Source organism: Pseudorca crassidens, chromosome 10, assembly GCF_039906515.1.
Source record: "Pseudorca crassidens isolate mPseCra1 chromosome 10, mPseCra1.hap1, whole genome shotgun sequence".
Lineage (NCBI taxonomy): Eukaryota > Metazoa > Chordata > Mammalia > Artiodactyla > Delphinidae > Pseudorca > Pseudorca crassidens.
The window spans coordinates 13,679,960-13,695,482 of record NC_090305.1 but is presented as its reverse complement, the minus strand read 5'-3'; the positions used below and the strand labels follow the sequence as shown (position 1 = coordinate 13,695,482).

At 37.7% G+C, this 15,523-nt stretch overlaps 1 protein-coding gene across 1 annotated transcript in view; it reads left to right on the top strand.

Moving 5' to 3' along the window:
* Positions 1-15,523, top strand: part of KIF13A (kinesin family member 13A) — a 217,866-nt gene that overhangs the window by 124,851 nt on the left and 77,492 nt on the right. Inside the window, 3 exon segments of the mRNA XM_067752073.1 lie at positions 6,107-6,199; positions 7,059-7,239; positions 9,952-10,039. Coding sequence (XP_067608174.1) covers positions 6,107-6,199; positions 7,059-7,239; positions 9,952-10,039 — 362 coding nt within the window.

Genomic DNA, 15,523 nt, shown 5'->3' with positions numbered 1-15,523 from the left:
AATGGATATTAGCTAAAATATATTCTAGACTTTTAATGGCCACGCACTATGGCAAGTGCTTTACTGTACTGCCTTATCTAATCATACCAGCAACCCAGTAAGAGAGCAACTATTATTCCTGTTTTACTAGTGAAGGAGATCTTGCCCAAGATTACATAGCTGATAAGAAGTAGAATTCAGATCTGGATATAAAACTGGAAAAACCAAAAACAAAACTAGAAGAAAGTATGGGTGAATAACTATGTAATTTGGGGTAATAATAATCCAGAATGATTTTGGAAGCATAACATACACCATATAGATGAAAATCATAAAGGAAAAGATGAGAGATTTGAATATGAAAGACCAAAAGCTTTTGTATAACAAAGAACAACATAAGACTGAAAGGTAAATGACAGATTGGGGAAAAATATGTACAATATATAATAGACCAAAGGTTAATATCCTTAATATATGATGGATATTTTAAAATTAATACTTAATCAATTACTAAACCAATTGATTTATAAAAATAAACATAGCACCCAAATAGTCAGTTTACTGAAGAGTAAATACAAATGGACAATAACCTAAGGAAAGGAAAATTTAAATTTAACAAAACAAAAGGCCTTTTTTTTTTTTTCTGTTAGTCAAAGCCAGGAAGAATGATAATAGCCAGTGTTGTTGAAGGTGTAGAAAAAAGATTCATGCATTGCTAGGAGAGTTAGTGATTTGATTTTTTTTGGAGTTTTGCCTAGTAAAGTCATTAGAAAAGTGTACAAAGATAAATGTGTAAGAATAAATATTGCAGAAAAAAAGAAAAAGGAAATAATCTAAGTATCTATAATAGGTTGTATCAGTTAATAAATTGCATGTTAAGTATACAGTGGAAATTAAGCAGAGCTATTAAAAATGTTAATGTTGATGAATCTTTGTAGAGGTGGGAAAGTATTCATTATTTCTTAAAAGATAATAAATTTCCCTTGAGACATGAAGTCGTAGACAAAATGGATTCCATTCTCTCTAGAATCCAGTCTTGCTTAGATTTGTAAAAATACATGAACTTTACAATATAATTCTTTGTATTTTCCCTTTTATAAATTGTGTTTTGGGATAGCTATTTAAGGATGGAAAGGAGAAAAATTCTTTCCAGAAACACAGTATAATTGTCTTCTACTTTTTCATATTCCATTTTGTGTTTCCCAGAATGTTTTCCTTTACTAGTTACAACTAAAACTTTATTAAATACAGTAAATCTCAATTATATTCTGTCTGTCAAATGTAACCGTAAATATCTAACTAAAAGAACTTGACTTTTTGGAAAGCATATTTGTACATTTAGTGGAAATCAAAGAGACTGGTTTATTTTTTTCAGTCACATATATTTTGTTTCAATGTCTAGGAGGTAACTATGGATGTCAGTAAAAGTGTAATCTGTAATTTTTATCAAAGTTATTCGATTAGTTGTTACATATTATGTTGACACGTCTGTTCACACCCCAGGGCCTTATTTAACAAAGACTATTGTAATCTTGAGGGGCTCATTAGAATTTCAAAAACAGCCATACTTTATCCAAAGTGTAAACCCTACAATTAACTTTTTAAGTTCAACCAACAATATTTTGACGCCTCCGTCATCACTAATGAGGAAAGGGACGCCCAATTAAATACACATTAGTCTAAAAACAGTAGTGTCACCAGAGCAATTCAGTAAATAAGAGTGTGTACTGTGTGCCAGGTACTCTGCTAAGATGCAACAGCTCCTGTTTTCAAAGGAGTTCACAATTCAGTGGTAGAGACAGACATGGGGGAAAAAAGAAATACTGCAGTGTGTTGAGTTCTGGGAGTTTGTTTTTTAAAAAAAAACAAACATACCACGGAGACCAGAGGTGGGAATAACTGATTCCCAGTGTCATGAAGCCTGAATCACTGATTATGGTTGGGCCTCAGTCCATCTGGGAGTCAACACCCACAGGCCCTGCCACTCGCTGGTGGCCCCATCTTGGGCAAATGACTTACTCTTTCAGAGTGCTGCCCTCACCACCCCCCCCATCTCCTTATTGATCACAGTCCATATCAAGGCATTGCAAGGATTCAGCAGTATAGAATACGGAAAGTGCACTGCAAACGGGGCAGTTGACAAAAAAATACTTTTTTTCTTCTTAGCAGCATACATAATAAAAGTATACAAGTTAAACAGGTTAATTCGTATCCTATTTAGTATCTGCAATAATTTGGAAACAGGCCAAGCTGAAATTCATTCTTGTATTTTTTATATCCTGGAGCATTCTTTGATCATTTTTTGTTTTTCGTGCAATTTTAGTATACACACCCTGGCTGGTGGTGGTGTTGGTTTTTTCACCTGACACATCATAAACCTATTTCACGTAGCTCTATAGCATTCATTCTTGGTTTTTTTCAGTTAATGATCTTTGGTTTTAAAAGATGATTCCTACCAAGGAAAAAGAAGACTTGTGATTTGCCCTTGCAAAAACATTGAGAAAATAATTCCTCATAATTCCAGCCTACTCAGCATCAGAAGCAGAAACCAGAAAGTAATCCATTTCATTACCTGATAAAAGAAGAGATATAAATCCTTGATTGGTTAATGACTTCAGGCTCTGTGAAGCCAGGGTGAAAAGCTCTTTGACCACAGTGCTTCTCTGCAGTTGAGTCCTTTCATCAACTCAAGCTCTTGCTTTTTTCCAAGTTACTAAATATGAATCAAAATCATGAATTACAGTCAGGATGTTGGACCTAGCCGAGTCTTAAAGCATCTTGTCCCCATCCTCACCCTACTCCCTTTATGGGGGCTGGTTAACCAGTGTGGAAGATCAAACGAGATTGCTCCATTCATCTGTTTGTGCCAAGAAAGTGGTGTTTTTTCAGTGCCTTTGATGGCATTTGGGTGCTGGCTGAGGACCACCATCAATTCTCACAAGCCTGAGCACAGGCTGTGTTTAATTCCCCATCTTCTGCACTACAGGGCTTAGGTCCAGATTTAAGCCTGTGTTTTGGCATAGGCCTTGGGAATACATGTGGAATAAGGAAGGTCCTTTGAGAAAACACGTGAGAAAAGAATATCGATGTGTATCAAAGATCAGCAACAGGATGGGTCAGATATTTTCTTAGCACAAGACTCTCATACTTAACTATAACATAAAAGCATCTTTTTATTGGACTATAGTTGATTTACAATGTTGTATTGGTTTCAGGTGTACAGCAAAGTGATTCTGTTATACATACACATGTATCTATTCTTTTTCAGGTTCCTTTCCCATATAGGTCACTACAGAGTATTGAGTAGAGTTCCCTGTGCTATACAACAGGTTCTATTAGTTATCTATTTTATATATTGTAGTGTGTATATGTCAATTCCAATCTCCCTATTTATCCCTCACCCCCCTTTATCCCCTGGTAACCATAAGTTCGTTTTCTACATCTGTGACTCTACTTCTGTTTTGTAAATAAGTTCATTTATACCCCCTTTTTTAGATTCCACATATAAGTGATAATCATGATATTTGTCTTTCTGCATCTGACTTACTTCACTCAGTATGACAATCTCTAGGTCCATCCATGTTGCTGCAAGTGGCATTATTTTGTTCTTTTTTATGGCTGAGTAATATTCCATTGTATATATGTACCACATCTTCTTTATCCATTCTTCTGTTGATAGACATTTAGGTTGCTTCCATGTCCTGGCTATTGTAAATAGTGCTGTAGTGAACATTGTGATGCATCTTTTTGAATTATGGTTTCTCAGGGTATATGCCCAGGAGTGGGATTGCTGGGTCATATGGAAGTTCTGTTTTTAGTTTTTTTAAGGAACCTCCATACTGTTCTCCGTAGTGGCTGTACCAATTTACATTCCCACCACATAAAAGCATTTTTGAAGGTGTGTCTTCAGTGGATAAGAATTTTGACAATACTTTATTATCCTCCGAGTTTATGTGTGTGTGCACATACACACACATCTTTAGGTAGTCTTCACAACAAACCATATTTTTAGGAAGCCTCTTACAGTTATACCCTTTTAAAAATATCCACATATTTCACTAACATGTTTTAAATGCCTCTTCGGTAGAAGTCCATAGTTGAGAAATAATGTTATATAAATTTGGTATATTTTCTTCTGATCCAGTTTTTTCTTTTTTTTTACTTTAACACACATAGATATTACACATACTATTTGACATAAATTTTTACATTATATGTACAGTCTGAACATGACTTTTTTTAAAACTCAACAATGTTTCTGAATTCTACATTGTTTACACACATAGATTTGTTTTGCTTGTTTATTTAAACATGGTGTGTAATATTCCATCATATAAAATACATTTTACTTATCTACTCCCTTGCTAATGGGCATTTAACTTGATTCCAGCTTTCAGTATTATAAATAATGCTGCCATGAACATCCTTTTACAGGGGTCTCTTGTGGGAGTGAGTCTCTAGGGCAGATGCCTCACAGTGGGTCAGAGAGCCTGGGCATATTCCTTTTTCTTGGTGCTGTGAGGTTTTCCTTGGAACAGCTGCATTTGTTTATTCTCCCACCAGCAGCTTATGAAAATACCTATTTCTTCAATCCAGCTATATTTGATACTGTCAAGGTTTTTTTTTTTTTTTGGCCAACCTAATGATTGGAAATATTATTTCTTTTTCTTTTAAATTAAATTGATTAATTAATTTATTTTTGGCTGTGTCGGGTCTTCATTGCTGAGCCTGGGCTTTCTTTTCAGTTGCGGCGAGCGGGGGCTACTCTTTGTTGCGGTACACAGGCCTCTCATTGTGGTGGCTTCTCTTGCAGAGCACAGGCTCTAGGTGCACGGGCTTCAGTAGTTGTGGCACATGGACTCAGTAGTTGTGGCTCGTGGGCTCTAGAGTGCGGGCTCAGTAGTTGTGGTGCACGGGCTTAGTTGCTCTGCGGCATGTGGGATCTTCCCGGACCAGGGCTCGAACCCTTGTCTCCTGCGTTGGCAGGCGGATTCTTAAGTACTGCGCCACCAGGGAAGCCCGGAAATATTATTACTTGTTTCATGTTTACACTTTTAAGAGTCCCATTCTGCAACCATGATATGTCATAATATAACAAGAGACTGCTAAAATCAGATGCATCAAAGAAAAACATATACCCAAAAGCTTATGTTCTATTGCTTTATTTCCAAACGTAAAAGGAATTGTCATTTGGATAAAAAGATTAAACGGACTCATTCTTGGACAAACATTTATTAAGCATTTTGTACTAGGCACTAGGATTACAAAGATAAACAGATTATAGTCTGACATCCATCAGGGGCTTCTCATTCCAGTAGAGGAAAGAGGTACTTAAAGCAGTAGTTTCTGCACAGAGGAAGGAGAAAATCACTTTAATTGTCTTAATGGTGGGGACTGAATGTTAGAAAGGCAACAATTTCAAAGGGTAGTAAATGCCTCGTTAAGCGTTTAAAAAGATTTTCACACCTTGATCTTTAGCTGGGCATTACCGTAGTATAGATGGTACATGACAGAACTCCCCCAAGAGCCACAGTGAGCTGTAGACAGGCTCACAGACGGGAACCTGTCCCCAAATCCCCGCTGGGAACACAGGTGAGAGGTGCCTGTGCTCAGCACATCCCCTCCACCAGCGGTGAACAGCTGCTCCGCATCTGGCACGGGCTTAGCACCGTGCTAGGGGCAGAGGTGCACACACATACCAAGATGGGGATGGTGAGGTTCCTGCTCATCAGAAGCTCAGAATCCACATGGGGAGATAAGACAGTTTGTGTTGAATGACACTTTCCTACTAACTCAGGAAAAGAAACTAAACCAAATTCAAATGATGCTTCCATACGGCCCACAGACAATGGACAGGAAACTTGAAGGCCTAGAGAAATGTCTTAGAGGGAAACAGTGGGTAGAATCATAAACAGATCCAGGTACTGAGCTATAGTGTAGAAGAGTAGATAAGCAAAATTGTACACAATAAGTTCTTTAATCCACAGCCCTACACAGAGTAGATATGCAATACACTTAACGTCTTTTTGGATTGAGAGAATGTGTTAATGACTGGGGCTCGGTTATTACTACAAATATGTCAAGAAAAATCAGTCTTTTTAGTTTTTTTGTTTGTTTTGTTTTTTAGGTCAAGAAGTGGTTTTCAAGTGCCTTGGGGAAGGAATTCTTGAGAAAGCCTTTCAGGGGTATAATGCTTGCATTTTTGCATATGGACAGACAGGTAAGTAGCCACTTACAGTCAGTGATATTAAATGTGCATTTCTTAAAACAGATATAGAAAACACTTTGGGAAACCATAGAAAAACGCTTCTGACTTCACGGGTTTGGCTGAATTAGATGATCAAAAGTAATCTTCATTTTGAAGTTTTGACAGTTGTGGTAACTGAGTAATTTTAGTGTTAATGATCAAAGCTAGTTTTAAACTATTAAGTGTCATTTTCCTAAATTATAGTTTTAACCTGTATTTGAACTAAGAAAATAATTACCAGTTTCTCGGTATAAATGTTATAGTGAAAAACTGTAGAAAAACTCTTAGTATCGTCCTCTTAGTATCATCTAGAGGACTTCACCAGGATGTTAAACAAAAACAGGCTAGTGGCTCAGCCATTAGCCCTCTGAGCGACCATCATTTCAATTATAAAGTTGGAATAAATCAGTAAATCATAACAATACTGCCTATTGTCACATCACAGGACAATTAGGGGAATATATGTCAAAGCACTTTCACAAATGTGAAATATTGATATTTTGTGGGTAAGATACTGTTAATGTTACTTGATGGTGATATTTGATATTTACCATGTGTACTTTTAAAGATTACATATTTGTAGTGCTTACATTTGTACGTATCCATCTGTAAGAGAGGTGCCCTCTGGGTCTCACAGTGAAAGTCAAACTGGAGGCCGTGAGTGTAATAGAAAGAATAGTAGCCTTGGTGTCCAAGGGACTGGCCTTTGGGGGCCAAATTGTCCGCTTCTGCTGTGTGACCTTGGCTGCTGTGTATGAAACACTTGTGTAGCTGAAGCTTTACAGTTTGCTTCCTCTTCCATCCTCCTTTCTTTCTGCTTGCCCTTCTCCAGGCTCAGGAAAGTCCTTCTCCATGATGGGCAATGCTGAGCAGCGGGGCCTCATTCCAAGGCTCTGCTGTGCTTTGTTTCAAAGGATCTCTCTGGAGCAAAATGAGTCACAGACCTTTAAAGTTGAAGTATCCTATATGGAAATTTATAATGAGAAAGTTCGGGATCTTTTAGACCCCAAAGGGTAAGTTAGTGGTTGAAATTAACCTTGTAGTAGGGGTAATAATTTTAAGTGATCCTGAAGTTAAAGTTGCAGGTGAGTATATGTATTTGCGCCCTTGGTCGGTACTCGAGTTTCAGTTCATTTACTGAGAAATCATCAGCTTCTCAAAGCCTGTTGGTATATCTAGTATTCATAGTTTATCCTATATTCGTGTATAAAGTTGCTTACGTATGCCATTTAAAAGGATGTTTTTACTATTTTGTTATTTTTGCCACTATGGTTTATTCATAAAAATTGAGTTAAAAATGACACATTGGTCCTTCCATTTATGTTGGAAAGTAGCACCTCTAAATTGGAGGCAAAGTGGTTGAAGGTTTCAAATGACCCAGCCTAAGCAAGTCATTCTTTTCCAGGGATGTACACTGGAATCACTTGGGAGGCTTTTTAAGGATACACTGGCCTGAGCCCCCGCTCTAGCGCTTATGATTCAGTAGACCCAGGGAGAAACCCAGGCATCTGTATTTTTTAAAAGCTAGGTGATAAAAACCAGATGAGTTTGTTTCATAGAGGAAGGAGAGGGCCATTTACCTTTTTATTAATTAAAATTTTTATTGATTTAAAAATAATATATATAAAAATTTAGAAAGTAGGTAAATGTAAGAAGAAATAAAAATGACCTATAATTCCATCACTCAGAAATAACTGCTGTTAACGCTTTGGTGCATTTTGATCCTGTGTTTCAAATCTATGGGGTGGATGTGTGGTATGCGTGTTTAGGTTCTTCTCTAAATACAATTCAATATCCTGAATTTTTTATATAACATGATGAAAATATTTTTAAATGTTTTTAGCAGCTGTATAATCAAGGGTATAATTAGAGGCATAAGATAAAAATTATAGATGGAAAGGAAGTGACCCAATCATCAGAAATAGTTTTAGTTATTAACTGTTTAATGCATATGAAAGAATGTTTACAATATATGTAAGGTTTAAAGAATAATAAAATCAATGACTGTCCTACTCACCGTTTGGCTTAATAAATGGAACATGACTGATATTTTTGAAGCCACCTGTGTACTCCTCTTTGATACTGTTTCAACTCCTACCATTCCTACTATTACGAATTTTTTTTTTTTTTACTATTACGAGTTTTATATTTCTCATTATCTTCCTCCTCTTTAAGAGTTTACACATAATTTTGCACAATTTTTAACTGTGTGTAAGTGGCGTCATAATACATGTGTCCTTCGGTGACTTGCTACTTTTCCCCTCAATGATTCATTCGTTCTGATATATGAAGTAATAACTTATTGATTTTTACTGCTCTTTAGTATTCCACTGTATAATTATACCATAATTTATTTATTCTGTCTCCTGTCATTTGTGTGGTTTCCACTTTTTACCACTACTGTGCTGCTCTGAGCATTCTTGTACTACATTCCTCCTGGTGTACAAATGCAGGAGTTTCTAGGGAATACATCCAGAAGTGGAATTGTGGGTCAGAAGCTACAGCATCTTCAGCTTTGGTACTGCAAACCTGTTTTCCGAAACAGTTGTACCAGTTTACACTCCCACCAGCAGTGTACAAGAATCCCAGATGTTAGACACCATCAGAAGCACTTGATATTGTGCTAGATTTATTTTTTCTTGCTCATGAATAGCATTAAAGAATCTCTGGTTGTGCCAACAGACTGAGCCGAGTTCTGAATCCTTGGGCATCAAATCAGCTCTCTTGAAACTGTGCACTTGGTCTGCCCTTGTTTAGAGTACGGCAGAATTGCTTGTTGTCACATTGCATTCTTCATCCTTAAAATAACGTTAGTAAGACCTACTTTGTGGAATTGTGAGATTAAGATTCAGTGAGATAACTGAGAGGTTCTTAGGGAACAATGTCGAGACTTCGGGAAGTGCTCATTCTTAGTTTCTTTTTTCCACACTTGAGTGATGCCAAGCATTGACTCTTGATTTGAAAAGTGATTAGTATCTGATGAAAAAGGTGACGTATACAATATGGCTATAATGTATATTATAGCTTTGCTTTTCATCTCAATTATCTATTGATAAGCTCTTCACATGGGTCCCAAACCGGGATTGCCATTTAAAAATTCAAAAGAGCCCTAAAATCTTCACCAGCAGAGCCAGTTCTAAATATAGGATAAATATCAGTAACTACAAACAGCTACTGTACTATAACATTACTTTCTGTATAAAATGGTCAGCACAGAAGCAGCTTAAATCAATGCTGCTGATCTGAAAAGGTAAATTAAAACATTTTAATATTGTTCACTACTTGCTCAAAACCTTAAGACATTACTTACTGAGAATATGCTTATTTATAGAATAGCCTGAAGGTTAAGTTCAATTCTGGCATGTTCTTTGCTTCATTTCCTTTTTTTCCCTCCTCCCACATGAAATTGAAGTTCATCTACTAAAGCAAGTTGGCCTAACGTAGTATTCTGTGTACTGGCTGTTTAGTTTGGGAGTAGAGATAGAATTTTTTAAATAATACGTTACTTTAAATAGAAATCAGAGTATAAAAGACATTCCTCATAAGGAATGCTGTTTTGCTAATCCAAATAAAATAGCTTTTAGAATACTTTTTGATTGTTAAAAAAAAAAATTCCTTTGAAATTGCAATCTTAGTTTCTGAGTACTTTTAAAAGTACTTTCTTTTTAGAAAGAAAAGCTCAAGTTGGGTCTGACTCATTCATTCCTTTTTCCTTTCTCTCAAAGGAGTAGACAGTCTCTTAAAGTTCGAGAGCATAAAGTTTTGGGACCGTATGTAGATGGTTTATCCCAACTGGCTGTCACTAGTTTTGAGGTAAGTGCCATTAAAAAAAAAAGTCATTTAAAAACTGACAGTAACTTGAAGTATATAGGTAATGTTGAATATATTTTTATGTGAACGCTTTATAGCATATTGACGCCATTCATGGTCTCAGAAACCCAGTATTAACCACTCCAAACAGAAAGAAAGGGCTTTAATCACACTCTTCAGCCTGCTTGGTTGTGAGGGGTTTGCAGTATTGTTGGGAGGCCCAGTGTTTTGCGATTGCTGAATATTTTCACTCATAGCACTCTGCTGAAACAGTTCTCCCTGAAGTTTCCAGTGATGTCCTTCTGGACAAATCTGGACAAATGTAAACAGTATTTGGTAGTTATTTCAACCCTTTCTCTTTGACAGGGTCTCCTGCCTTAGTTTCCATTACTTTTCACTCTTCGGGTTCTTCTATTTTTCTGAATCGATCCTTCTTCCATTGACCCGTTTCCTTTTCCTACTCCTTGACTTTTATGCTTTCTCATGTCCTGGCTCTATGTTTTGTCCCTATTTTTATTGTCATTACTTTGGAAATCCCATAAAAGAAACTGCTGTCTGTTGCTGAAGAATACCGATAAATAAATGAATGAGCAAATATATCCTTCCACTTAGAAGTACCATCTATGTGTTGTGTTTATCTTTGCATCATTTCAGGCTCAGTAGGACTAAAATTAATCTGCAAGATAACTCTCTCCAGCCATTTAAACATAGACAGTTCTATTATTGCTTAGATCAGAAATAAAGTGCTGTCATTACTTTGAAAACACTGAGATCCTGAAATGAATGAAGACCCCTCTGGCATGAAGATGCTAAGTCAGCACTTCTGCTAAGGTGCCTGGCTCGTAGCTCAGTGTTATAAGGATCAGTGTCTGTCTCCTCCTGTTACTCATTAGTAAGAGCTGAGGAATTTGTGATTTGCATTCAGCTCCGCCTCTTATTAGGTGTGGGAAGAGTTATTTGACCTCCATGAACTTCAGTGTCCTTGTGTGTAAAATCAGGAAAATACTTATTTTATAAAGTTCATCCATCAAAAATTGTTTAAGAGCCTTAGGTTCTGGGTGTCCTAAAGCAGGTGTACAGAGACGAAGAAGGAAAGTTTCCTGTCCTGGGAGAGCCACGGTGTTGGAGGAGGGAGGCAAATAATCAAGCAGTAGAGAGCTTTGCAGGAGAGTTAGAATAAAACAAGGTAACTACCGTTATTGAGTATCTGGAATGCTCAATAAATATTAGCTCTTTTCTCCTTAGTAACTTGCAAAGGGAAGAATAGGTACTTAACAGAGGAAGAAGACGATTGCAGGATGGAAAGAATGGGGGAGCGGCAGAGTCAAGATGGTGGTGTGGGAAGACGTGGAGTTAGCGTCTCCCCACAACTTGGGTGCCTGTGTGCCACTGGTGGGGGACTCTGACGCACAAGGAGATGAGAGGAACCCCAAAGTGAACCAGTAGGATGTAGGGGGACTGAGGGGGGAGGAGAAGTGGAGGCCAGACAGGATCGGCGCCCCTGAGGCTGGGGAGATGAGGAGAGGCAGGCAGGAGGAGCCATCCAGGAGGAGCGGGAGAGGAGTGGAGGGCGATTGCTCCTCCCACTCGGGCACAGGGAGCCTGCTGGGCTCCCAGGTGAGGTCCCCTGCCCTCTGAGACCAGGGGTGGGGGCACGCCTGGGACCCTTCTGTTCCTTGAGCCTAAGCCCCACCCCCACCCCCGCCAGCTCCCAGGGCCTTTTCCAGCCCTGTGGGTCCTGAGCATTGGCCCCACCCACCACCCAAACCTTGCCCTTGCTTAGGCCCCACCCTCCACAGCCAAGGCCTTCCTCCCCCCCCCGCCACCCCTCTTTTTTTTTGCCGCCCTAGGTGGCTTGCGGGATCTTGGTTCACAAGCCTGGGTTCAGGCCAAAGCTCCTGTGGTGGGAGCTCCAAATCCAAGCCACTGGACTAACAGAGAACCCCAGACCCCAGGGAATATTCATTGGAGTGAGGTCTCACGGAGTTCCTCATCTCAGCACCAAGACCCAGCTCTACCCAATAGCCTACAAACTCCAGTGTTGGAAGCCTCAGGCCAAACAACCAGTAAGACAAGAACACAATCCCACTCATAAAGAGAAAAAACCAAAACCAAAATGAGACAGCAAAAAAATATGTCACAGATGAAGAAGCAAGGTAAAAACCTACAAGACCAAATACATGAACAGAAAATATGCAATCTACCTGAAAAAGAATTCAGAGTAACGATAGTAAAGATGATCCAGAATCTTGGAAATAAAATGGAGGCACAGATTGAGAAAATACAAGAAATGTTTAACAAAGATCTAGAAGAACTAAAGACCAAACAAACAGAGATAAACAACAAAATAACTGAAACGAAAAATACACTAGAAGGAATCAATAACAGAATAACTGAGGTAGAAAAACGAATAAGTGACCTGGAAGACAAAACGGTGGAAATAACTGCCGAGGAGCAGAATAAAGAAAAAAGAATGAAAAGAATTGAGGACAGTCTCAGAGACCTCTGGGACAACACTAGACACAGCAACATTTGAATTACAGGGATCCCAGAAGAAGAAGAGAAAAAGAAAGGGACTGAGAAAATATTTGAAGAGATTATAGTTGAAAACTTCCCTAGCATGGGAAAGGAAATAGTCACCCAAGTCCAGGAAACACAGAGAGTCCCATATAGGATAAACTCTAGGAAAAACACCAAGACACATATTAATCAAACTAACAAAAATTAAATTCAAAGAAAAAATATTAAAAGCAGCAAGGGAAAAACAAAAAATAACATACAAAGGACTCCCCATAAGGTTCCAGCTGATATTTCAGTGGAAACTCTCCAGGCCAGAAGGGAGTGGCAGGATATACTTAGAGGGATGAAAGGGAAGAACCTACAACCAAGATTACTCTGCCCAGCAAGGATCTCATTCAGATTTGATGGAGAAGTCAAAAGCTTTTCAGACAAGCAAAAGCTAAGAGAATTCAACACCACCACACCAGCTTTACAACAAATGTTAAAGAAACTTCTCTAAGCAGGAAAGACAAGAGAAGAAAAAGACCCACAAAAACACCTCAATACATAAGGCAAATGCTAACAACCGTGAAAGGAGAAATCGACAGTAACACAATAATAGAAGGGGACTTTAACACTCCACTTACACCAATGGACAGATCATCCAAACAGAAAATAAAGAAACACAAGCTTTAAACAACACAATAGACCAGATAGATCTAATTGATGTTTATAGAACATTCCACCCAAAAGTGGTAGAATACACTTTCTTCTAAAGTGCACATGGAACATTCTCCAGGATAGATCACATCTTGGGTCACAAATCAAGCCTCAGAAAATTTAAGAAAATTGAAATTGTATCAGGCATCTTTTCTGACCACAATGCTATGAGATTGGAAATCGATTAAAGGAAAAAAACTGTAAGAAACACAAATACATGGAGGCTAAACAGTGCACTACTAAATAACCAAGAGATTACTGAAGAAATCAAAGAAGAAAGTAAAAAATTCATAGAAACAAATGACAATGAAAACACGCCAACCCAAAACCTATGGGACGCAGCAAAAGCACTTCTAAGAGGGAGGTTTAGAGCAATACAGTTTCACCTCAAGAAATAAGAAAAATCTCAAATAAGCAATCTAATCCTACACTTAAAAACAACTAGAGAAAGAAGAACAAAGAAACCCAAAGTCAGTAGAAGGAAAGAAATGAAGATCAGAGCAGAATTAAATGAAACAGAAACAAAGAAAATAATAGCAAAGATCAATAAAACTAAAAGCTGGTTCTTTGAGAAGATAAACAAAATTGATAAACCCTTAGCCAGACTCATTAAGAAAAAAAGGGAGAGGACACAAATCAATAAAATTAGACATGAAAAGGGAGAAATCACAACTGACACTGCAGAAATACAGAGGATGATAAGAGACTACTATAAACAACAATATGCCAATAAAATGGACAACCAGGAAGAAATGGACAAAGTCTTGGAAAGGTACAATTTTCCAAGACTGAACCAGTAAGAATTAGAAAATATAAACAGACCTATCACAAGTAATTAAATTGAAACTGTAATTAAAAATCTTCCAACAAACAAAAGTCCAGGACCAGATGGCTTCACAGGCAAATTCTGTCAAACATTTAGAGAAGGGCTAACACCAGTCCTTCTCAAACTCTTCCAAAAAATTGCAGAGGGAGAAACACTTCCAAATTCATTCCACAAAGCCACTATCACCCTGATACTAAAACCAGAAAAAGATGTCACAAAAAAAGAAAATTATAGACCAGTATCACTGATGAACATAGATGCAAAAATCCTGAACAAAATACTAGCAAACAGAATCCAACAGCACATTAAAGGGATCATAAACCATGATCAACTGGGATTTATCCCAGGGATTCAAGGATTGTTCAGTATACGCAAATCAATACAACACATTAACAAGTTAAGGAATAAAAACCATATGATCATCTCAATAGATGCAGAAAAAGCTTTTGACAAAATTCAACACCCGTTTATGATAAAAACTCTCCAGAAAATGGGCATAGAGGGAACCTCCCTCAACATAGTAAAGGCCATATATGACAAACCCACAGCAAACATCATACTCAATGGTGAAAAACTGAAAGCATTTCCACTAAGTTCAGGAACAAGACAAGGATGTCCACTCTCGCCACTCTTATTCAACATAGTTTGGAAGTCCTAGCCTCAGCAGTCAGAAAAGAAAAAGAAAAGGAATACAAATTGGAAAAGAAGAAGTAAAACTGTCACTGCCGATGACACGATAGTATACATAGAAAATCCTAAAGGTGCTACCAGAAAACTACTAGAACTAATCAATGAATTTGGTAAGGTTGCAGGATACAGAATTAATGCACAGAAATCTCTGGCATTCCTATACACCAACAACAAAAAATCAGAGAAATTAAGGAAACACTCTCATTTACCATTGCAACAGAAAGAATAAAATACTTAGGAATAAACCTGCTTAAGGAGGCAAAAGGCTTGTACTCAGAAAACTATAAAACACTGATGAAAGAAATCGAAGATGACATAAACAGATGGAGAAATATACCATGTTCTTGGGTTAGAAGAATCAATATTGTGGAAATGACTGTACTACCCAAAGCAATCTACAGATTCAATGTAATCCCTATCAAAGTACCAATAGCATTCTTCACAGAATTAGAACAAAAAATTTTACAATTTGTATGGAAACACAAAAGACCCCGAATAGCCAAAGCAAACTTGAGAAAGAAAAATGGAGTTGGAGGAATCAGCCTCCCTGACTTCAAATTATACCACAAGGCTACAGTAATCAAGACAGTATTGTACTGGCACAGAAACAGAAATATAGATCAATGATGCAGGATAGAATGCCCAGAGGTAAACCCGTGCACATATGGGCACTTAATTTATGACAAAGGAGGCAAGAACATACAATGGAGAAAAGACAACCTCTTCAATAAGTGGTGCTGGGAAAACCACCG